This window comes from Carcharodon carcharias, chromosome 19, assembly GCF_017639515.1.
Source record: "Carcharodon carcharias isolate sCarCar2 chromosome 19, sCarCar2.pri, whole genome shotgun sequence".
NCBI classification, from domain to species: Eukaryota; Metazoa; Chordata; class Chondrichthyes; order Lamniformes; family Lamnidae; genus Carcharodon; species Carcharodon carcharias.
Genome location: NC_054485.1, coordinates 35,319,568 through 35,345,213, shown reverse-complemented (window position 1 = coordinate 35,345,213; position 25,646 = coordinate 35,319,568). Strand labels below are relative to the sequence as shown.

At 42.3% G+C, this 25,646-nt stretch overlaps 1 protein-coding gene across 3 annotated transcripts; it reads left to right on the top strand.

The window, feature by feature from the left end:
• The first annotated feature begins 2,350 nt into the window (after positions 1 to 2,350).
• ndufs5 (NADH:ubiquinone oxidoreductase subunit S5) lies at positions 2,351 to 21,103 on the top strand. 3 transcript variants are annotated; one of them, XM_041212201.1, is made up of 3 exons: positions 2,351 to 2,371; positions 20,160 to 20,377; positions 20,785 to 21,103. In XM_041212201.1, exons 2-3 carry the CDS (start codon positions 20,162 to 20,164, stop codon positions 20,887 to 20,889), a joined length of 321 nt encoding a protein of 106 aa, XP_041068135.1. In that variant the 5' UTR covers positions 2,351 to 2,371; positions 20,160 to 20,161; the 3' UTR covers positions 20,890 to 21,103. The 3 variants fall into 3 exon arrangements, with proteins under 3 accessions (XP_041068135.1, XP_041068132.1, XP_041068133.1); XM_041212198.1 differs by lacking the exon at positions 2,351 to 2,371 and adding an exon at positions 12,851 to 12,904; XM_041212199.1 differs by lacking the exon at positions 2,351 to 2,371 and adding an exon at positions 18,131 to 18,251.
• The last annotated feature ends 4,543 nt before the right edge of the window (positions 21,104 to 25,646 follow it).

The window sequence follows — 25,646 nt, the reverse complement described above, 5'->3', positions numbered from 1 at the left end:
AGCACCTTCCAAACCCATGACCACTACCATCTAGAAGGACAAGGGCAGCAGATAGATGGGAACACCACGACCTGGAAGCTCTCCTCCAAGTCACTCACCCTCCTGACTTGGAAATATATCGCCGTTCCTTCACTGTCACTGGGTCAAAATCCTGGAACTCCCTTCCTAACAGCACTGTAGGTGTACCTACACCAGATGGACTGCAGCGGTTCAAGAAGACAGCTCACCACCACCTTCTCAAGGGCAACTAAGGATGGGAAATAAATGCTGGCTCAGCCAGCGAAGCCCATATCCCATGAATGAATAAACTCTCTCCCAGCCTACTGCAGAAAACCTGAGCAAAAAACCCAAGCCAAGTCTTAAACTCTGCACTTTTCACCAGTCTTGAAGCTACTTACATCCCCAGCTCCTCTCTTCATTTTGACACAAATTGATATACTAACCCTTAACACAAGCTGCGACCACTGCCTTTGTGAAGCACTAATAGATAGAAAGTGGCCTGCTTGATACATGGTAACACAGGACCATTACTTAAAAATGCCAGCTCTGCAAGAGAGAGACCCCAGTCAGTTCCTTCTCACGACCAACAGACACAGTCCATAATCCCCATAGATGCATGATTTGACTTTAAATAGTGGATATTTCATCATTTAATTCTGACAACCTGTATGTGGGAAACTAATAGAGTGGGTAACATACAGAAAAGGGGAGAGAAATGTATATTTATAGAGAAAATTCCTGTGAAAAACATGTTTATAAAAGACCAAGGAAATAGATGGAAAACGTGACTCAGATAAAAAGAGCAAAGGAGTGAAAAAAATCAGAGATATACAAACAACAATGAAAGAAAGCTCCTGTGAGCCACAAGAAGAATGTGAAAGGAAAGATAGATTGAAGGAGACAGAGAATTGGGACACAGAGGCAGCTAAAGGAAGGGAAAAATTATTCTTTTATTGGCGAGTAATACCATAGCAGATCAGCTTTAGGTATGTTGTTGAATGTGCACTCTTATTAGTTATAACTGATATCAGCCTTGTTTTTAACCACTGATACAGCTCTCTCCCATCCATCTTGTGGGTTTGATCAGGGAGTCAAGTTCTGAATCTAATTAGTGTGATAATACAGCAACTCAAACAATGTCACTGACAGTGAAAGTAACTTGAGCTGACTGGCCAACAAATATTCCAATGAGTACATCACAGCTGATATGCACCAGCCCATTCCCACACCTCCTTGAGTACTCAGATTTGGGAGTTGGCTCAAAGCAACTGAAAATATTTGCGCACAAACATTACTAAGCAGAAGAAAAGCAAGTGAAGGAAGAATTGGAAAATAAAGAAGGGAGAAATGGAGAAAGAGAAGATTCAATGTGATCCTTTGAAACAAAGGTTCCCTTCATCTGAACCAAGGCCGGACAAGGACTCAAACTGATCTGAGAATATAAACAGGGAATGAGCCCGTGGTGAAATTCCACGTATAAAGCTTTTTGAGCAATATCCCAAAAATAAAAAAAATACAAAACTGCAAGTCAATTTTCAACAAATTGCTACAAAGCAGCCATTTTGAAAAAGTGCTTGTCCAACAACCAAGAAGACAACTTATTAAAGTACCCAGATCAATAAAATCTGATCAATGAAACCAAACTTTTCAGTTTAATATCAAAACCACTTAGAAGGCTCTTGCTAATTTCCCAGCACCTCCTCTTCTGTGCAAGTTGGACAGGCAGAGACCAAATCATTCCTGATTAATTTGTGTGAACAACCAATTGTGTGAAATGTCAAACGATCATCCTGTTTGGATCTAGGCTGTAAACGTAATTGGCTCCAACATAATAGCAACCTGGAAAGCTATCAAGAGCTGACAAACAACTTCAAAAATCTTGGCCCATTCTCCCTGAAAGCAGACAGCTCAAAAACAGCCTCCAGTTATAGGGCTTATCAAACATGAAAACAAGGAGATAGTTTGAAAGGGCAATGGAAAATAGACTGGGCATATTTTAAGCTGCATCGGTACTGTAGTAACTGTAGCTTTAAGACTTATTGTACTGTGTAGTACCACACGACAATGTGAGCGAATCAGCCCTAAGCACAGGGAACCTTAGGGGTGGAGTTTGTGTCTAGTTGTGGATCCTGTTGGAAGCTTGTAAATGCTGCTGAAGCCCTGTAAATAAAGTTCACTGTTTCTTATGAGAAACCTGTCTGGAAAATCAAGTCTACAACAACTGGCGACGAGGATAATTTGGCTCTGGCGCTGTCCCTCACCCAGTGATTGTGTGTACCTTGTTTTAAACAGAAGAAAGGGAAAATATACTCACCAGGTATGCCACTTTTTTACAGGATCGACCCCTTCAGCTCATCCACAGAGGGTTGGAGTAAGTATAAAGAATGCCTCGGTTTATTTTTCCAAGCAAACAAAATAACAGTGGAGGACAAAAGGAAAGTAATTCTCCTAAGCATCTGTGGGAGCAAAACTTATAATTTAATCCGCAGTTTGGTGGCCCTGAACGCTCTTGATTTGAAGACCTTCAGCAAATTGGTAGACCTTATAAAGGGTCATTTTCAACCCAAACCCTCCGTAATCATGCAAAGGTTCCAATTTAATTTGAGAGTAAGACCCCCGGGGGAGATCATAGAACATAGGTAGCAAATTTGAAACAGCTAACTGAACATTGTGACTTCAGGGAGACACCAAACGATATGTTAAGAGATCATTTGGTCTGCGGTGTGCACGATGATGTCATTCAACGATAGTTATTAGATGAAGTGAATATCAATTTTGAAATAGCATTGGAAATAGCGCTTGCAATGGAAAGTGCCATGCAGGATTCGCAGGGTGTACAAAATGGCACTGTTTTCCAGTTGGGGTGGGAACAGACTACCGGGTGTGAAGCGAAAACCAGGGAGTCAGCCGCAAAGTGGGAGACAGTCACTGTTACCCAAAATTTTAAAAATCTGCAGGAGACAGTTCAGCAGCAAATCTGAAAATGAATTGTTACCGATGTGGAAGCATGCATATCCCTGAAACTTGCTGTTTTAAAGAGGTGGATTGCTATTATTGTCATAAAAGAGGGCACATACCGAAGCAACATAAAGCAAGATTGAGACAGACTCCCAGGCAGCAAACTAAACTGATCAAAGTGCACATAATGTGGAAGAACCAGAAACCACTAATTCTGATGCTTATTCTCTATTTAATAAGAAAGTAGGGAAAACAAAGCCAATCACTGTTATTCTGCAGGTCATGGAAAACCTTCGATTATGGAATTGGAACCGGTGCATCAACCACTGTAGTGGGGGAGCACACATCCAAATATTTAAACAAGGGTACTCAACAATTGAATATGGAGCAGACTTCAGCCAAATTGAAAATGTATACTGGTAAAGCCATACGAGTGAAAGGTATTACCACTGTACCTGTTTATTACAAGCGCCAGTCAGCATAGCTCCCTGTGATTGTAGTGGAAGGTGAAAGACCAAGCCTTCTAGGTCATCATGGGCTAAAAGAAATTAAACTAAATTGGTCTGAAATTTTCCAACTGAGAGCTGAAGGACTGCCAGAGCTGCAAAAGAAATATGGCAAAGTCTTTTGAAAGGAACTGGGGAAAATCAAGAGCCTGCAGGCTAAGATCCATGTTGACTCTGAAGCAACTCCTCATTTTTTTAAAGCCAGGCCTGTGCCCCATGTCCTGAGAGAGAAGGTTGACACCTAATTAAACCATTTAGAGAAGCTGGGTATTATTCAGCTGGTTCAAATCTCAGAATGGGCAGTACCCATAATCCCTGTCTTGAAACCAGATCAGACCATCCATATCTGTGGAGATTATAAGCTAACAGTTAACAAGGCTGCCAAGTTGGACAAGTTTCTATCCCCAGAATCAAGGATTTGTATGCCTAATTAACAGGAGGGAGAACTTACACTAAATTAGATATGAGTCACGCATATCAGCAGGTGGAACTGGATGATACATCCATAGGATGTGTAATCATAAACACGCACAAAGAGTTGTATCAATACATGCGCCTATCTTTTGGTGTTTCTTTGGCCTGCTCGATTTTCCAGAGGACGATGGAGAGCTTGCTGCAAGGACTACCTCAAGTCATGGTCTACCTGGACAACATCCTAATAACAGGTTAACGGAAGCAGAACACTTGGCTAACTTGGGAGAAGTCTGAAAATGATTATTGGAAGCAAAAGTGCACTTAAAAAAGGAAAAGTGTACCTTTCAGGCAAGTGAAGTCGTTTACTTGGGACACCAGGTAGATGCCCAAGGGTTATACTTACTAGAAGAAAAAGTCAAAGCTATTAAGGAGGCACCCTCGCCTACAAATGTCTCAGAGCTCAAGTCATTCTTGGTATGGTAAATTATTATGGTCAATTCCTACCCAACTTATCAACAGTCCTAGCCCCTCTACACTCATTATTAAAGAAGAACCAACATTGATCTTGGAAGTCACCTCAAGAAGAAGCTTTCATGAAAGTTAAACTGCTCTTACATTCTTCAAACTTATTAGTACACTATGACCTGACAAAAGAATTAGAGCTAACTTGCGATACATCCCCCTATGGCATGGGAGCAGTACAATCTCACAAGATTGATGACAGTTCAGCAAGGTCAATAGGCTATGTATCCAGAACCCGCTCTATGGCCGAGAAGGGTTATTCACATATCGAGAAACATATCGCTTGTTCTCAGAGTTAAAAAATTCCATCAGTATGTACATAGCTGGCACTTTACTATAGTATCTGATCACAAGCTGCTCTTGGGTCTGTTTAGTGAAAAAAAGCTATCCCTCCCATAGCTTCCGCAAGAATTCAAAGATGGGCTTTGATTTTATCAGTATGTGAATATACTTCTATGCACAGACCAGGGATGCATATAGCCATTGCAGATGCCCTAAGTTTCCTTCCTTTGCAGGAGAGCATTGAACATGCTCCAACTCCCCAAGAGATCGTATTAATGATGAATTTCCTGGATTCTTCACCAGGCTGCGTAAGACAAATAAGAAACTGGATGAATCGAGATCCAGTTTTGTCCAGAGTACAAGACCAAGTATTGAAAGGATGGCCCCAGGAACCAGTTCCCGAAGAATTGAGGCCATTCTTCACCCAAAGGATTGAATTAAGTAGTCAGGATGGTATCCTATTATGGGATGCATGAGTTGTCATTCTTTCACAAGGAAGGGAACCACTCTTAACTGAGATGCATAGCGTGCATCCTGGAATTTCCAAAATGAAAATGCTTGCAAGGAGCTATATCTGGTGCCCAGGTATAGACAGTGATATAGAAAAAAATGGTTAAACACTGTCTCCAGTGCCAGAAACTACAGAGGTTGCCTGTTGTAGCCCCACTGCACCCGTGGGAATGGTCTGGTCAACCCTGGGTGACACTGCATATAGCTTATGTAGTCCATTTCTAAGCAGCGTGTTTCTATTAATAATTGATGCACATTCAAAATGGTTAGGCATGTACGAAGTTAGATTGCCAACCTCAGGTGCAACTATAGAAAGGTTAAGCCAAAGTTTTTCTATACATGGATTGCTCAGACTGCATTTACTAGTGCTGAGTTTCAAGCCTGGTACTTCCCAGCTTGGAGGGGAAGGTAGAGAACATTTAAGGGAATCAAAAAGTGACTCATGATTTGCATAGTTGAGAGCGTGAATTTACTGTCGGTGAAGCAGTGTTCGTACGAACTTCGGTGATGGATCGAGTTGGTTACCTGGTGTAATAGTTTCTGTGACAGGACCGTTGTCATACCATGTAGAAGTGGAGGGCCGGATCATCCGAAAACAGGTGGATCTTTTGAGAAGAAGGGAGATACCCCAACAAACCAATGTTCCACCTGTAACCATTGTAGAACCTATGGCCCCCATTGCAATTGATCAACCAAGGATAAACATACCTGATATCTCTGTTGGAGTGGATAACACTGAACTGCCTGAGCCTAAGGAGGTACCTGATGTTGCTGCAGTTCCAGAAAATGAAGATTCCGTAAGAGATTCTAAAGTTGTGGAGCTACAACATTCTACCCGGATCAGGAAACCACCTGAGAGACTGAACTTATAATTCATACAGGTGTATATATTTGTAATGTCATGAATGTAGCTCTTGTAAATACAAATTGGAAAAAAAATTTAAAGGGGGAGGAATGTAGTAACTCTAGCCTTAAGGAATACAGTGGCTGTAGCTTTAAGGCTTATTGTACTGTGTTGCATCATGTGACAATGTGAACTAATCAGCCCTTAGCACAGGGAACCTTAGGGGTGCAGTTTGTGTCTAGCTGTGGATCCTGATGGGAGCATGTAAGTGCTGCTGAAGCCCTGTAAATAAAGTTAACTGTTTCTTATGAGAAACCTATCCAGAAAATCAAGTCCATAACAGGTACACAACTGAGCTCTGCACAAACACAGCCAGCAGAAGAAAAAGGCTAAAATACACAAAAGCAGATTTTGCAGTAGTGGTGCATTTAGGGGAGGTAAGTGCTGAAGGAATAAGATTTACTTTGTAGCATACTCTAGGGGGCAAGTCCAACCATCACCAACACCATGGCCCCCAAGTAAAGTTTTAAATTTTGACACTTTATTTCGTACATCTTCTAGCTGTTTGGAATCTATTTTAACTACATTTCAAAGCAAAAAACATTTTTTCTGGAAGAGCTGGAGGTATTTTACATTTATAAATAGAAGTGGATGAATTATTTATTGAGCTTTCTCTTCTTTCATTTGTCCATGTTCATGGCATTTATTGCCCATCCCTAACTGGCCTTGATGGTGGTGAGCAGCCTTCTTGAACCTCAAAGTCCACGTGGTGTTGTAGTACTGTTAGGGAGGAGTTGTAGGATTTTGACCCACTGAGAGTGAAGGAACAACAATACAGTTCCAAGTCAGATGGTGTGTTACTTGAAGGGGAATTTGCAGGTGGTGGTGTTCCTGTGCATCTGCTGCCCCTGTTCATACAGGTGGTAAAGGTTGCTGGTTCGAGAGCTGCTTTTGAAGGGGCCTCAGCGAGTTGCTGCAGTGTATCTTGTAAATGGTACACACTCCAGCCACTGTGAACCAGTTGTGGAGGAAGTGAATGTTTATGGTGATGGAAAGGATGCCATGCTGGGGCCTGAATATTGGAGGGTATTTGACATTTTGGAAAGACAGGGAGCCAGGAAAAGGTGGTAGGGTAGCTCTGTTAATTAAGGATTACATTAGTGCAGTAGTGAAAGACAACCTCGAAAGAGCAAGGTGTGGAATCAGTTTGTGAAGAGACAAGAAATATGGAAGGTAAGAGGTCCCTTGAAAAAGTAGTTTCTATGCCCTCTAACAATAGTTACATGGTAGGACAGAAGATACAGGAAAAAAATAAATGGGGCATGTAAGAAAGGTACTGCAATAATCATGGGTGACTTTAATGTAGATTGCACTCCTGGGTGTACTTTAATGTCCGTGTAGATTGGCGAACCAGATTAGCAAAGCTAGCCTGGAAAATGAATTCATAGAGTATATTCAGGACAATTTCTTAGAGCAGTACATTCTAGAGCCAACCAGGGAGCAGGCTATTGTAGACCTGGTAAGTGCGATGGGACAGGATTAATCAATAACCTGATAATAAAGGAGCCTCTAGGCGACAGCAATCAAAACATAATAGAATTTCACGTTCAGTTTGAAGGTGAGAAGTATGGGTCAAAGATTAGTGTTTTAAACCTAAATAAAGGCAATTATAAGGGTATTAAGGCAAAGTTGTCTCAAGTGAACTGGGGGCTAGGTTAAAAGGTAGGACAGTAGAGATGCAGTGGCATATTTTGAAGGAGATAGTTAGTAACTCCGAGCAAAGATTTATCCCAGTGAGAAAGAAAGACTGTTTGAGAAGGATACATCTTCCATTTCTAAATAAGGAAGTAAAGGATGGTATCAAATTGAAAGAAACACTGTGCAATTCTATGGCCTGGACCTCTGGATTATTAGCCCACTGACATTACCACTATGCCATCATCTCCTGAGATATTAAGGTACATAGATAGGTTAAGTGAGTAGGCAATTAGATAGAGTGTAATGTGGAAAAATGTGAACTGTCCACTTTGGCAGGAAGAATAGAGAAGCAGCATTCTATTTAAGTTGAGAGAGATTGCAAGTCTAGGTGATACAGAGGGAGCTGGACATCCTGGTACACAAAGCACAACAAGTTAGGCCGTTGGCCTAAGGTGCCATGGTTGGCAGGGGAGACAATATGGCAAGAAGGCCAAAAATCGGTTTCACGCAGGTGCGAAAGCACAGCAGGATCATCCGCAGAACACCAAATCCACTGCTGCTGGAGGCCCGCAGGAACCCACTTTGCATCCTGTCAATGGGATGTAACTTAAGTCCCAACCAGAATCACCCCCTGCACACCAGATTTACCGTTACACCAGCAGGAAAACACGTTGGCCCAGAACACATCTGGACAGATGTGACGTGCAAAAGTCAGGACTTACCAATAGGGCCTTGCTCAGATCACGGACATCTGAGGAGGAGAAGATGCTGGAGCCCAAAAGCTACCGGTCCCCGGAGGAACACATGCATCACACGCTGAGTGGATCCTCATGGACTTGGCTTTGCCACGAAGCAGCCCACAGAAGGTGAGAGGTCTCCATTGATGTCTCAGGTTTGCTTCAGAACATCACAGTCTTGGCCATGGGCTGCTACAGATGATCAGCAAAGGGGGTTGGAGAGGAAGGTCCAGCTGTGAGGAAGGTGTACCGGGGGGAAGGTAGGGATAGGGGAGGAGGGATTATGGGGGGAGGAGGGTGCAATGAGGGAGAATGTAGAAGTGGGGAGGAAGGTGTATGGGAAGGAGTTTGGAGGGGTGAAAGGAGTTCAGAGGAGGAAAAAGTTCAGGGTGGGGGAAAGAGAAAGGGTGGAGGAGGGAGTAAGGGTGGGGAAATATCCAGGTGAACGAGCAAAGGAGGTGTCCATGGAGTCAATGACTGCCTCCTGGTGGATGTGGTAGGAGGGAATGGTGAGTATGAGAGGGGGCATAGTGAACCAGAAGGTTAGGAGGATGAGAGTGTGACAGTGCCAGTAGGACGCACAGTGAGGGTAGTCAGTGGGGACTCAAAGGCAGACATGGACCCTGAAGGAGGGAAGAAGGAGGTCAATGTGGATGGGGCTGGGATTCTCGAGAAGGTAGGGAATGTGCTCATTCACCTGGACATCCCAGAAAGAAAAGGGTTCGGGTTGGTAGGTGATGTTGGGGAGGTGAAAGGTGATGCTGTGGGGGCGTCACCAGTGATAAGGAAAAGGACATGGATGACTGGGGGAGGGGAAAGGACTAGAGAGCTCATAAGAATCTTGACCATGACAATGGTTTTCAAATCCAAAGTGAGTAGAGCCTTGTGCTGGATGGGCACAGGTGGGAGTGCAATCAGTGGGTGGGTAGAGATGCCAGTCAGCTCAAATAGACAACTGAAAGTGAACCCCAGTAGGCATCACTGAAAATGTTCAGGACATTGAGATGAATGTGAATCAGGAAAGCTCCGCGTGCATGGGAGAATACTTACATGAGTCTCCAAAAGGCCCTGCCACACACACACTTCTCCCTCTGGAATCACTTGTGGTCTGATTGCAAGCAGCTGAACTGCTAGTCGTCGGGAGGGGAGGGGGTGCGGTGCAGTGGGGTACTCGTGAAGTCTGTAAATGAAGCTGAAAGACAACAGTGCACATTATTCAGTGAAAGCGAATATATTTTCACACTATAAAGTGACAAAATGTGTTCACCCAGGCAGCCACTTGTGATCAGAATTTCTTAACTTTTCTAGGCCTACTGCTTCTTCTAGGTGCTGCCCTGACATCCGCAAGAGGGTGGAGACCCCTGTGCAATGGTTGGCTGGTTGCCTCTGATGACTTCGGCATGCGTCGTCTGGAGGACCAAGGCTTTCAGGGCCCCAGTTTGCTTTGGCTGCCTTGCTGTGGCCCAGCGGCTCCCTCTGCGGTGACAGAGGATGAAGTTGAGGGGGTCACAGGCGGAGGGGACTGGAAGGGAGAGGAGAGTCTCTGAGATTCCTGAGTGGATGACCCAGGGGTGTCCAGCTGCCGGTCCTCCTCCAATCAGGTGCCCACGGGCCCCGACCTGACTTTTGGAGGAGAAGGAGCACCTTGAGGGAAGTTGAGGTGCCCTGTTTCCTTCTCTCGTTGCCACTGCAGGAACTCACCTATGGCTACCACAAGGGAGTGCAGTTCTGCTGGACCAGGGTCTCTATGGCATCTGCCATCCTTCCCATGGAGAACTCCATATGTTCACATGTGGGCACCACTTTATCAGAGAGCAGACAGACAGACTCTTCTGACTCACGTGCCACTCTGTTGAGGGCTTACAACAGCTCTGCGTGATATTCTCCCATCTTCTGCTGACTCTCCACGATGAGTTGAAAGGCTGAATCCATAGGCTCGTCATCGGACTCAGACCTCACAGATGCTTCTTCCCCCCACAGTCCTCCAAGTGCCAGGGAGCTCGGATGAACCCGCCTCCTCCTACTGCGGACACGTGTCCATGCGGTGACCACCAGGTTGTGAACCCAAGCCTGTTATAGATCAATGTCCCACTGAGGTGTGTGTCTCTGCAGTGGTGGAGGGTTTGGGTTAGCGCTGTGATGGTCTTCCAGGCTGCTTATTTCCAGCTCTTCAATGGAGGAGGTATCCTCTTGGCTGGAGGTAAGAACCTGGATGGAGCTGAAGGACTGGCTGGCTGAAGGTGTAGGTCACTTGTCAGAGCTCCCTGTGATCCAAAGTAGAGATAACTACTGCATGGCAGCACAGTCAAAAGCAGGAGAGAGAGCATTCACAGTTGCGTTGAGAGAGGGATCATGGAATGCAGGATCCTTACGAGAGTGTTCACCGCCAACCTCACCGTCGCCATAGACACGATTCACACCCTCACCAGTCAGAATGATGGCACACTCCTCAAAGTGAGTAATGGGTCTAACGTGGGCCACTCCACTCCCAGTCTGGGACCTCTCCCTGCTGTTGTGAGCCAGCTTCTCCTGCATGAAAACAGATGGAGAGAGTGTGGGCAGGACACGTGGCACTGTGTGGAATGTTTGTGTGGTTAGCGGAGTCATGGACAGGATGAGGACGCGAGCTCCAGAGGATATGAGCCTGATGGCGATGTGAGGGTGTGTGTGAGAGTTAGTGGTGTTGTCCCTTAAGGTGTGAGACCCCTGTAGATGTGTGATGGGTTTGTGAGTGTGTGAGTTGAGATGATAAGGTGGTTGACTTATCCTGGTGGAACGGATGAGACCATTCATCCTCTTCCTGCACTTGACGGCTGATCTCCTCTGTGATCTGGTGGCACTGACCGTCACTGCCACCGCCTCCCAGGCCGGATGGTGACTCTGGTGGACCTCCTGCAGCCAGGACGAGGGTAAAGGACATCACAACGGCCTTCCACTGCATCCAGCAGGCACCCCAGAGAGGCGACATTAAATATGGGGGCTACCGTCTTCTTTGCTTTCGGGGCCATCTGTGGCCTGGAGCAGTTCTGGTCTGAAGACATGAAGTAGGCTGCACTCTAATGGATTTTAAATATGGCGCCCGGAGAGAGGAAGCACAGAGCTCACAGCTTAGCCGGCAAATCCAAGCGACCTGCCAGCGATCCAGCGTGCTCCCCGAGAGTGCATAATTAATGAGGCGGATGTGTTGGGAATGGGATGATATGGCACAAAAAGCCGCCATCGTGGCCGGGGGTTGGGGGGGGGGTGGTAAAACGTCCTTTTTCCAGCTCGCTACCACGCTTTGTGCAAATCTCGGTCGATTCCACCCTTAGTTTGCAGGGACAGCATGTGATTAGGAAGGCAAATGTAATGTTGATGTTTATTGCAAGGGGAATAGAATATAAAAGTTGGGACATTTTACCACAGCTGTTCAGGGCCTTGGTGAGACCACATCTCGAGTACTGAGTACAGTTTTGGCCTCATTGTTTGAAAAAGGATATAATTGTATTAGAAGCAGTTCAGAGAAGGATCACTCGACTCACTCATGGGATGAAGGGCTTATCTTATGAAGAAAGGTTGAACTAGTTGGGCCTATACCATTGGAGTTTAGAAGCATGGCAGGTGATCTTATTGAAACATAAGATCCTGAGGGGATTTGATTGGGTGGTTACTGGGAGAATGTTTACTCTTGTGTGGGTGACTAGAACTAGGGGACACAGTTTAAAAATGAGAGGTCTCCCTTTTAAGGTAGAGATGAGGAGTGATGTTTTCTCTCAGAGGGTCATTAGTCTATGGAATTCTCTTCTCCAAAAAACAGTGGAGGTTGTGTCATTGAATATATTCAGGGCTCAGTTAGATATATTTTTGATACACAAGGGAATCAAGGGTTATGGGGTGTTGTGGGTGGGAGAGACAGAAAGTAGAATTGAGACCACAATCAGATCAGCCATGATCTTATCAAATGGCGGAGCTGGCTCAAATAGCATACTCCTGTTCCTAAATCCTATGTTCATAATTGCTCTCAAAGAAAATAAATGTTCCTAAGAGATATGTCCTGTTACGTTTCTTCAAGGAAATTGAAATACATTTTAGTAGCTTATTTGTTATATAAGTTGTTTAAGGGCAAACTTTAAATAAACACACCTGGCAGCTTGACTTCAAAACCATCGGTTGGCCTTAAAACCTTGCTACCTAACCCTGGTGTGCAACCAATAGTGGGAGAAAGCTGTGTCTGTGTTCTGATGAAAGTTCACAGAGCTGAAATGTTAACTCTGTTTTTCTCTCCACAAATGCTGCCTGACCAGCTGAGTATTTCCAGCCTTTTCTGTTTTTATTTCAGATTTCCTGCATCCACAATGTTTTGCTTTTGTATTGGCTGATTGATTGTTTGATTTCAACAGCAACTGATCTTATTGGTACATATTGCTGGCCGCCAACCCAAAGAGAGGGAAAAGGTGATTTTGGATTTCTATTAGCAACTTCCAATTCTAGTGAAAGAAGGTTTTACTTTTGCAATGCTGACCAACTGGCACATGGGTTGAAATGCGAATGGTCATCATCAATACTAACAGAACAGCTCAAAAGTGACAACGTAATGAATCCTGGGGCTAATGCTGATACCTGCCTGATACCCATTACGTCCACTGTTATTCACTGTAGTAACCACCAGAAGGTCAACATTCCAGAGCAACCATTGCAAAACTAGCCCTCCAAAGTTCTGTGGTTAGCTGTTCCCATCAACACAACCACACTGCCATTGTCATCTTAAAATGAACTCAGTAAATTACTGTTTGCGCAATAGGTTTTATTAAGCCTGTCTCTACAAGGGCTGAATTTTGTCTTTCACATTACAATTGCCACTTTGTTCCCCAACCCAAGGAATGCATTGACTCAACATTCTGGGTAAAACAGTTTTCATAATTTCATTAAAAACTGAGGTTACCGTGGCCATGGTGCATACTCCCCTCAACCTCCAGGGAAACAAAGCAACACTTCAATAGTGCTTCATGAGGAGAAACATCTTGCAATAGAATCCACTGCAATAGGACCCACTGTACTGCTGAAGAAGAGAGAGGAGTTTTTTCTTTAACTCATTAAGTTTGGAATGAAAGCAGCCAGGTAAACAGGTGAACAAAGCCCAGAAACCACATTAGAACCAAAGTGAATGTGCAAACAACAAGCTTTGACTCCCCTTCATTTTGAATATTTGTAAGGCACATGTATCAACTTACTGATGTTGTCACATGTGCTGTATGATTTATTACAAGCGCTTGTGTAGAAATTACCACCATTGATTTCAACAAACAAATGTTTATCACACTCACAATATATTCCTCTTTTCTCTATTTTAGTGGAAGGGTTAGCCCTTAAGATAAACAGGAAGGCTCCTCAGTTAAAACAACAAGCAGAAGAATATTTTGCAAATGTTTTGAGTATTCATTGAGCAATTTCAACAACTGTATTTTCTGAATCATTGCCTTTAGCATTGCAGAATTTAAACTTTAAACAATGCTATGCCATTAACAAAAGAGATTCACCTTCAGCCTTTGCATCTTAACATCAAGCCTAACATGACCACTGCAAACGTTTTACTCACATTTCTTCCTTCTCCCATTAGCATGTCACACACTTTTTTTTTATTTCTTCATGGGATATGGGCATTGCTGGCACACCCAGCATTTATTGCCCATACCAATTGCCCTTGAGAAGGTCTTGATTCACCTGCTTGGATGACTTGGACGAGCACAAATGGAGAACAAAGTAAATTCTAAAACACCTTGTAATAGTGAATGCAGTCAGTCCTATTGCTTTGCTTAATCTTCAACTTAAGAGAAGATTCCCCATAATTTATTTTTATTATTTAAAACAGCAAAATGACCCAATCATCAAATCCTTATGAAATATTTTGACAATCTGTAGACAGTCAGTAAAGTGTTTGTCTCCTGCCCCACTGTGGCCATTATCAGGTACTGTTCAACCCCTTTCATTCACTGTCTGATATTTGGTGTATGCTATTATTTCTTGGAAGGATTTGACCCGACATCAATATGAGCATTGACTTAATCAAATGAAATTTAAACAACAATATAAGCTTTCAAAATCCTGACAACTAATTCAATGGTTATAATGAAGGGAACCTATTTCTATTATAAAGGAATGACTTAAAAGTTAAACCAAAGAAAGAGCTTACATTTACATTTCAGTACCTTTCACATCCTCAAGGACATCCCTTTGTACTTCGTAGTCACTGAGTTATTTTTGAAGCATAATCACTGTTATTTTCTTGACACACATGACCCTCAATACACACACAGCCTAAGGTCTTCCTACAAAAGATAGTAAGAATGCACAGACCTGCTCCATGTTTCAGGTTTCTACGGCATTATCTGTATTTGTCTTCAAAGTCTACTTATTCCATTCTACTTGATGCATAAGCATATTTAGGCTGAGTTTCCACTTTTAGTGCAATCGGGAAATTACGGCCTAAATTGCTTAGTTCAAGTTTCTGCTAAGTTAATTTGCATAATCAAAGGTCTTCAATGAAGCTGCATGATAATGGCAGCATTTAGAGCAAAATATATTTTTCCATTTGAATGTATTCCTTGATTTATTTAAGAGCGGTAACCAGGTGCACTTTTCTTAATTCAGCTAAAAGTAGGTTTAACACTAAAAATAGGCATCTCAGTAAGGATGTTCAGTCCTCCACCCGTAAGTAACTTGATTTAAAATGACTGAAAATGTCTTTTCAAAGTATGCTGAACATTTTAATGGTTTAACTGGGGTACACTAGTCAGCTTCTTAGTAAATTACATATTTTTTGACATGAGAACCTTTTAAAGGACGCCTACCAGTGCGGAAGAAAATTGATGCAATTTTAAGAGTCTTCTCACATCAGCTAAATCGAAAGAATCTCACAATTTTAAGCTGGCCTTAGTGAGCGCAGCCTGATTCAGGATGCTCAACCCTTGAGGAACAGGTCACAGGAAGCACAGATATAAGTGGCTTTGGTTGTAACTTAATGTTGAAAGTTCTCTGATATTTTGCAATGGTTTGGCCAATTGTGCTTGGATTTCACAGATATTCCTAGAGCCACAGAAGACAGTGAAGTCACTTAGAGCTTGAACATACTCAAATAATGAGGAGCCTACCACTATACCATAATAAATTAGCTAAACCTCTACCCCCATTTTCTTTTCCCAGGCAATTATCATACACAAGAAATTCTCTCAGCTATTAAAATGGTTTCACGCAAAGAGAAAAATTTTCATATTTAAAGCAAGAGATATGTACAAAATATGGCAACAGTTGCTTTGAATGTTCCATGTGAAACTACACCTCATTGATTTATGTAACTAGTATAGTGCTACATTTAGAAGGGAAATAAATCAAACTCAGGTAATTACAATTCCATTAGCCTTTCATCAATAGCAAGAACAATACTGAAACTATATTACAGAATATGTTGGAGGGGTGTCTGTATATTAGTAGCTTTATAACTGACGGCCGGTGCAGATTTAGATAATATGGTCATGCTTTGTCAAATCTCCTTGACTTCTTTGAGAATGTTACAAGTAGCACCCAATGATGCCAGAAAACGCATGACAAAGTCTTATACGAAAGAACCAGAATGTTGGAATCCAAGAGGGGTCAGGGTCACAATTCCAAATAAATGAAAGGTATTTGTCAAATGCAGACGAGGGCTTTGGCAAACAGTTCCACTCTGATCCCAGTTTTTTCTAGGCTTGGCTGCCGGGAACAGATTGGTCAGCATCTGAAGAGAGCGGGGTTGATGTTTTGGGGGAATACAGTTCTGATGAGGGTGGGGATCTCTGCACCCAGGCTGTTGACCTGTTCTCCCTTCTTTATTTTCACAATACATCTGGGGCAGGGTTTTCCCTTCCTGAAGTGGGGCAAATGGCAAACCCATGTCAGTGGGGGGAGGGGGTTTGCAAATCAGTTGGGCAGATCCCAGAAGTGCAAGTCCTGCCCCCATTCGCATCACAGGTGATTTTGATCAGGGCAGGATAAGGGGGCACATCGTGAGTCCACATGCAGTAGTTGCATCCTTGCCGGCTTCATTGCAGGAATGCGCATCTTAGACCCCCCCCACAATTTCATTGGAGTCCGACCAAATTCTGAAGGTAAAGTGATTCACGCCAGCTCACAGTTGTCATGAACCATGGGGGATCTCTAGTCTGGAGTCAGGGGAATCCTGTGACAAGTAAATTCAAGAGGTGTTGACAACTACATATGTCATAATGTAATGCTGTATAATAAGTTAAATATATTTTTAATGCAGTGATGGGTGATGGGCCTTTGTTCTTAAAAGGCAAGTGACCATTAAATTGACCAGCATTGTGAAAGCAGAAAAGTATTCAGGTGCTTTAGAGTACATTATCCACTTGATAAAAAGCTCTTCTGCAATGAACGGTATTAAAATTCAGATGTGACTGTGTTGATTGTCCTCTATGCTTCAATCTTTTCATTTAATTTCAGTTCAGACAGCTGTTTGACTGCTTCAAAGCTTGAACAAATAGCTAAGCTATTTGAATGACTTCAGAGGCATTAATGTATTCAGCTCTGGAGGTTTTGTTGATACAGCAGTGCAATGAAATTTCATTGTAACTGCTTGGCTGAACTCCAATCTCACAAATGGATTCAGCTCAATGGGAGTTGTTGACACCGCTATCAAGGGGAATTATGAGTTTATTTATATTGAGAGTGTTATGAGCTCCAAAGAAGATAATGCATTTTTGGAGTGGGATTTTCAATGCCTGTTGTTTATTTTGACAGTTTTATGAGCTCTTAAGAAGATAGTATATTTGAAGTTGCTTTTGAATAGTTCATTTTGATAGTTCTATGAACACCTCAAAGACGTCCCAATGCTAATATAGGGCTTATCAGTCATGTACATGGTGGACACTGGATGAGTCAACATGGAGGGGATGAGAGGGTATGTGGGGCCATAGGGGTATAGAGGGGGTATGGGGATGAGTGGGGATAAGGCATCATGAGGGAGAGTGAGGGGTGAGGATGAGTGTGTTTTTCCAGAATTGCTTTGTTCTCATTAGGAACTGCTGCAACATTTACACTTATAGATCCTCCAACTTAACCCATTTTCTGTTTGCTCAAAGGATAAGGTGAGCTGGTTAGCTCAGTTAGCTGGCTGGCTAGAGTATTGTTCAGGATAAGACCAACAGTGCAGGTGTGATTCCTGTGTTGACTGAGGTAGATTGAGGACCTGCCTCCTTGCCCTACCCCTGGATATATGAAGGCAATGGCAATCCCCACTGTGAAGAAAATGACTCAGGGTGAAGCATCAGATCACAATGAGCCAAGAACCTCTCTTTGGGCAGAGCACAAATGAATGAACCAGGTCTAGAATATTTTTCAAAGTCCAGGACGGAAATTCAAATTAACCAAATGTAAATTTTAACATAAAAATGCCTTCACTCAGAGGTTTTGGAATAATGTGTGACAATGAACTCAAAAGATATTAGAGGAATTCGAGATGCACCTAGCTACTAGGTTGCCAGGTGAAATGTTAAGAATAATACTAAGAAATGGGACGGCCGAAATACCATTACTCCTAGGCTTACTCTGACTTTTCCTATTGACTTTGCCCGAGGCTGCGCAGTACCAGCTGAGCATGGACTGCAGTGCGCAGCCGCGCTCTAGCTCTAGGGGGCAGCAGAGCTCCACCGATGACGGAGGAACGTAAAGGTCGTAAACTTTGCGTCTCTTTTGCGGCGGGCCGGAAAGTGAAGCAGTTTCTGTGGAAGCGCAGAAAACGTTTGGGAGGTGAGAGGGGAACTGGGGTGGTTGAGCAGAGTTAGCCCTTCTCTGCGGGCTCGGGCATTTCAATAGAAACAGCTTCCCGGCCTTTAGAGGCTTCCGTTGAGTTTATGGGGTGAGGGAGGCTTGTGAAGGTGGGAATGTGACAGGTTTGTGGAGAGTGAGTAGTTTGGGAACATCACCACCTGGAAGTTCCCCTCCGAGTCACTCACCCTCCTGACTTGGGAACATTTCCCTGTTCCTTCACTGTCACTGGGTCAAAATCCTGGAATTCCCCCTCCTCCACACCACATGGACTGCAGCGGCTCAAGAGGGCAGCTCACCACCACCTTCTCAAGGGCAACCAGGGATGGGCAATAAATGCTGGCCCAACCAGCGAAGCCCACATCCCGTGAAAGTACAAAAAAATTGGGGGTTCACTAGTACAGGAAGGAATTTTCAATACACTTGAGTTGGAAAGGCGAAGGGAGTGAGGATGGGGGTGGGTGGTTGGGTGGCTGGGGGGAGGGTTGTCTGGTTAAATGAAGATTTTTTTAATCAATTTGCTGAAGGACAGGGATGAATGAGTTATATCTGTGCATATTAAAATAATCTAGAAAGGAAATAGTGGGGCACTGAGTCCTAGAAACTATACACCACATTGAATTATTTGAAGTAGCAATAAAAAGAATATTTAAGGGTAATGCAGTAAATGTGACACACTTGGATTTTCAAATGACCTTTGATAAGGTACCATGTAAATAGACTCATATCTGCAGCCAGAGTCCTTGGAGTCAGGGATAAGTAGTAGTAAACTAATGAGGAAACAGAGGAGAGGTTAAAGGTATTTAGTCAGACTGGCAGGGGATAGGAAATAGTGTTCCACAGGAATTGGTGCTGGAACAGCTGTTCCCCATTTATGTAAACCATTTGGACTCTGGAATCAGAATTACAATTTCAAAATTTGCAGATGACACCAAATTGGGGCACTGGCTACTACAGAGGAAGATTGTGATCAAATGCAACAAGATGTTAATAAACTTGTAGAATAGGTGTGTAAATTGCAAATAAATTTCAATGTGGATCAGCAGGGAATATATTTTGGTAGAAAGAATATGAGCCAACACACTCCTGGGGAAATCAGAGTCAAAATAGGGTAGAGCAGCGCAGAGATTTAGGAGTACCGATTCACAAATTGACCTTGTTAGCCTTCAGTGCTACTTTTAATTGACTGGGCGACACATTTTCCCAATGACCCACCATGTAGGTATTATGTTGCTCTTAGAAACTCATCCAGCTCACCTTTGAGTATTTGTAGTAATTCAGCATTCACTGCATGTGCTACAACTTGTTCTGTAGATTAGTGATTCTGTGAAAACAAGTATCTCCTCAAATCTAACCTAGTTTTTTTCTGCTTGTGCATCTATTTATTTCCTCTGGTGTCCCTTATTGATATAATTTGTTTGGCATGTCCACTTAGACCAAGTCTCATCCTTTTATTATTTTAAAAGACTTCCATCAAATGCTCTCAAAATCTATATTTTTCTGGAGTAACAAAGCCCAGTTCTCTAAGTCTAGTCTTTGCACCTTTGAACAAAGTATTAATCTAGTGCCCCTCCACTGAACATTTTCCAGGGCCTCTAGCACCCAGCAAATGAGCGATCCTAAATGGGAAACAATATTCTAGTTGAGACCAAGGCCTTTTGTAGTGACAGAATAGTATTTGTTGTTTGACATTGTCTTGACGATATCTCTTTTGCTTTTGCAATAGCCTCATGAAATTAGTAATGGATCTTTAAGTGACTCATACACCCAGATCCTTCTCCCACTCTGCATGGTGTAAACACATTGCTTGGAAATTCCCCTACCCACATGCGTAACACCACATTTATTTCTATCAGTTAATTCCTGAATGTCCTGTATTTCCACTCTCAGCCATGCCGTTGATTGATCTCCAGGAAAAGATAGGTATCAATATTGACAAATGGCTGCTGGTCCAAAGTGGTGTACAACCCAACGGACGTGCAGCTCGTTGCCATGTATTTGAGAAGGAGTGGATCGAATGTGCACATGGAATTGGGAAGACCAGAGCCATAAAGGAGTGTAAACTGGAACTGGACGATTTCCATGAATGTTTGCAGCGTCGGAAATTGGTAAGTAGCCAGATGCTGTGTGGTAGTGATGACATGCTGCCTTGTCACAAAGACTTCATTAAACTGTAATTGTGGGTATGAAATTTTCTTGCAATGTTGAAAAATGGACCTGTAGATTCAGCCCCTTAAACTTAGGTTATGTGCCAAAAATTATTTAAAAGCGCACATGGACTAGGCATTGGTTCCTGTACTAGTGGAAATAATTTGAAATGTGAATATCACACTAACTTGGTTCAAGTACTAGTTTTTTGTTCCAGACTCTGCACTGATTTTGTACCCATTTGCTAAACACACATGACAATCCTGCAATGTTGGAAGGATGTTTCCCCATTGCCTGTAGCAGATTAGACTTCCGTGAACTCCAAGTGTTTTGCTTACATTATTTCTGCATGTTGCTTTGTTCACAGCAAAAGAGGCTGCATGATATCAGAATGCAAAAGGAAAAGCTGATGAAGGAGGGCAAGTACACTCCTCCAGACCACCACACTGGCAATGAAGAGCAACGTCCATAATTGCTGCCCTCGCTTCATCACATTGGCAAGAGCAAACATCAGTGCAGATCCTCCCAACAGTTGCAACTAAAGACTGAAATATTGCTGTTGGTCTGCTAAAGATTATCATGGAAGCTGGTGTGCCATATGTACTAGTTTAGTTATGGGTGTGGCCGTTCACTGGCAATAAATCTGTATAATTTACCATCAGAGGATTAAATTCAAATTAATATGACACTTTGCTATCTGTGTTTTTAATTTGTTTAAAGATCTTGTAGCCTCAATCTTGTTTTGTTAGTACTGTCTCCTTGTATTGTTGGTAAAGTCTGGAGAATACACATTGTTAAACCTAACATGCCAGATCAGTGTGCATTGGCCTTGTTGCCTAGCCACTTAACTCCACCCCTCTTCCTGACCATAGTCTGAGATAGAACCAGATTGTTTCCACCTTGATATCTTAATTGATTGACCCTGAGCTGACCTTCCACCCCTTATCCAGTCCATCACCAAGACCATTTACTTCCACCTCTGTAACATCCCATTCTGACCCTGCCTCAGTTTGTCTACTTCTGAAACTTTCATCCCTATCTTTGTTACCTCTGGACTCAACTACTGCTATGCACTCCTGCCTGGCCTTCCACCTTGCACCCACAGTCAACTTGAACTCATCTGAAATTCATCCTAATTTCATGCCAAGTCTCATTCACCTATCACTCAAATACTTGCAGACCCACATTGGCTCCCTGCTCAGTAACACCTCCATTTATTTTTTGAAAAATTCTCATCCTTGTTTTCAATTCCCTCCATGATGTTGCCCCTCCCTGTTTATAATCTCCAACGCTACAACCCTCTGAGAACTTGGAGCTCTTCCAATTCTGACCTCTGCACATCCTGATTTTAATTGCTCTGCTATTGATAATTCTGCTTTCAGCTGTCTAGGCCCAAAGCTCTGGAATTCTCTCCATAAACCCCCACCTCATCACCCCCTTAAAACCTGTCTTTTTCACCACATTTTTGATTGCCCCATTTCCTAATGTGACTCCATGTCAAATGTTTTTACTACATTAAAGGCACTATATAAATGCACATGAAGGTGTATTTCACTGGGTTGTTCTCAGGATCATCTGGATGCCACTTATTCACTTGGTATATTAGTGTGAGACTCTTTCCCCCTCCACATTTGAAGAGTTGGGCTGTTTGTTGGGAGTCACTCCGGCTCTATCTGTTTAGATTTGGGGGTGGGGAGGGGTGGGGAGGGGGGCAGTGTCTTCCATCGCTTTAATGACAACAGTTGGAACACACTGGTGATAATAGTAATGCTGGTCCTTATTTCAACCTATTCCACAAAGCACTTGCTGGCATTTAATGTGGGAACACCATGTGCCATGGATTTGTCATGTCACCAGCATCCTGAAAGTGCTGACTGTGGTGCAAGTGGAGCCATGTAAGGTTTTTAATGGTTGATCACTTTGAACAATAAATATGCTTGAATTAACTTGTCAGTTCCTATCAAGGATTCCCACGGACTGTATCCTTCAACTCCAAGAAGCAATTGCCTTTTGTTTTACCATAAAGTCTGTGGAAAGAAACTTGATGGTCACTGATTCAGCAACAGTTACCCCTTCTGGTGATGGTGGTGGTGAGGAACATAACAGATGGCTCGAGTATATTTTCATTATAACAAAATAGAGAAAATTCAAATTCACTTTAAAGGAGAATGAAAGTCAAGGACTAGTTATATAAAAATCAGTACAATACTATATAATGCAGGAATCATTAGCCAGTCAATTTCTTAAAAATACAACCATCGTTTGAGCTGGATCAGAACTCATTGCTTTGCCCATCTTTCACGAGAACAGTATTTTTATCGGGTGAACAGATGAACTAAAATAAAGGATAAAAGCAAAAAACTCTAGATGCTGGAAATCCAAAACAAAAATAAAAATACTTGGAAAAACTCAGCAGGTCTGGCAGCATCTGCGTAGAGGAACACAGTTAACGTTTTGAGTCCATATGACTCTTCAACAGAACTAAGTAAAAATAGAAAAGAGGTGAAATATAAGCTGGTTTAAGGTGGGTGGGGGGGGTGGGCAGGTAGAGCTGGATAGAGGGCCAGTGATAGGTGGAGATAGCCAAAAGATGTCATAGACAAAAGGACAAAGAAGTGGTGATATTATCTAAGGAATGTGCTAATTAAGGGTAGAAGGCAGGACAAGCAAGGTACAGATAGCCCTAGTGGGGGTGGGGTGAGGGGGAAGGGATTGAAATAGGCTAAAAAGTAGAGATAAAGCCATGGATGGAAATACATTTAAAATAATGATGAACTAAAATCATTGGCATTCTTATTTTTTGAGCAATTTTTGCCCATTCCACCATCTTATCAATATCACAGCTTCATTTTCTCTTTTAAGGGCTTGAAGAATAGAAGGTTCATGGTTTCCTTTGATCTTGAATCATTGTTTGCTGATGAAATGTAAACAGAACAATGGCTGAAATACAGTAATGATTCTTGAATGCTCCAGTCTGAATTTACAAAGTACCATTTCAGTAATTAGCCCACTCCAAGTGGGGAAGCTAATTAGTTGTCTGTTTGCATTTGCCTATCATTGTTCCAGCTGCCTTTATTATTGTAAAATGTGAGGTTGTGGTGGCTGACAGTCCCTGAACACTGTTTCAAAGCTGCAAGTTAATTGATTTTTTAAATGCACCTTGATTTTTTTTTTCAAAAAAACATGATTATTCAATTTGTAACTTTAATCTATAATCAGTGTTTTTTTTTCCAAAAATTAACAGTTTCTAAATAATGAATAATCTCCAAAGCATTTCTTTTATCTGCTGATCTCATATTATATAACCCAGTGGGGTTCTGTGGAAATGTAATGGTGGCAATTATCAACCAAATTTAATTTATTTTTAGGTCTCTGCCATTCTAAGAACCTGTCTTCTAATTATCCTCATTTCCTGTGGAGAGATGTTTCCTTGGGACATTAATTGAAATTGGGAGCTTACTATTAGATGGATTCATATTGTGTTACTCTCAGCACCAATACACTGAAACATTGGATCCCCCTGAGCTTTACTGTGGGAAGCCTCAGTCACGAATTTAAAAAAAGAAATGTTTCATTGCAGATGGTGGTGGGTCCTCCCCTTGATCAGTTATAATCCTTTGTGGTGATAGTGATCCCATGATGCTAATTACATAGAGAATTTTAACAACAACGAAGGAGGGGTGTTATATGAGCAAGTCCAGATGGTGTGTGGCTTGGATGACAACTTAAAAGGTGATCGAGTTTGCTGAATGCTCTGCTCTTGTCTTTCTTGGCAGTACAGGTCTTGGGAGGGAGATACTCTGGGCAATTACCACCGTGCACCTTGTGATCATACAAACTGTAGACACATTGTGCATGTGACGGAGGCAGTGGATGTTGAATCTGATGACTGCTGATTAATGCTACAGAGAAAACGGTTTCTGCCAGGAATTAAGGTTCTAAATGCAGAATCTTAGTTTTACAGATTTTATTATAAGAAAGATACAAACAACACACAGAGATGCCAAAGCTCTAGGAGTCTTTGCAATACAGATGTTGAGTTCAAACCGTAGGCAGGCTAACCCTCGTGTGTTTCATGTTTTAAGATCAGCTAACAGGCCATTACGTTATGTCCCTTCCATGAAACTAACTTACTGCTGATTGAGAGTAAGTCTTATTCTCTCAAAATAACAAAGAGTGTCTCGTATCAGGAAGTAAAAGGTTTCACAACACAGTCTCAGAATATAACAGACTGCCTTATTTTTTTATAGGTACAGCAAAAAGATATTTAGTCACCAACCAGATAGATGCATCCATGAAAGCTTCCAAATCTATCTTAGATGCAGATGCAGGCACCAGCCTTGCAAGTTAGTGTCTTCCTGATATTCTTCAGATATAAGCTGTTTAAATACATCTCTGAAGAATTTGCCTTTTACCCACAAAATTGAATCTTTATTTCACAATGGAACCTGAATACCAGTTTACCAAGCATTGCTTCTCCAACGATGACAGCTACCAATCAAATGAACTGCTCTTTGCTTGAATTGTATTGAGCGTCTCGAGTGTTGTTGCAGCTGCACCCATTGGGCAATTGTTTCTTCATCACACTTGTTGGGTTTCTGTGACATGAAAAGAAATCCAACACTGTATATTCAAAATTTTATTCTTATTGCTATTTTTTAAAATGGATTTTCTGCTGAACTAAAAAGGATGGCTGCTACAAGTCACATGATCACAAGTTTGACTCACAACAAAGATATACCCCAGTGAGGAAGTAGGATTCTAGGAAGGGGATAAACCAACCATGCTTAACCAAGGAAGGTAAGGATAGAATCAAATTGAAAGAAAAAACAAACCATGCAGCAAAGATTAGTGGTAAGCCAAAGGATTGGGAAAATTTTAAAAGCCAACAAAAGATGACCAAAAAGTAATAGAGGGAGAACATAAATTTTGAGGGTAAACTTGAAAGTAATATAAAAACAGACAGTAAGAGCTTCTTTAAATGTATAAAAAGGAAGAGAGGCAAAATGAACATAGGCCCCTTAGAGAATGAGGCTGGGGAAATAATAATGGGAACCAGGAAATGGGGCAAAGAAGTTGAATAAATATTTTGCACCAGTCTTCACAGTGGAAGATACTAATAGCATTCCAAAATACTAAATAATCAAGGGCAAAAGTGGGGGAGGAAATAAAAACCATAATTATTACTAGAGAAAAAGTGCTGGGGGTACTAATGGGGCTAAAGGCCGA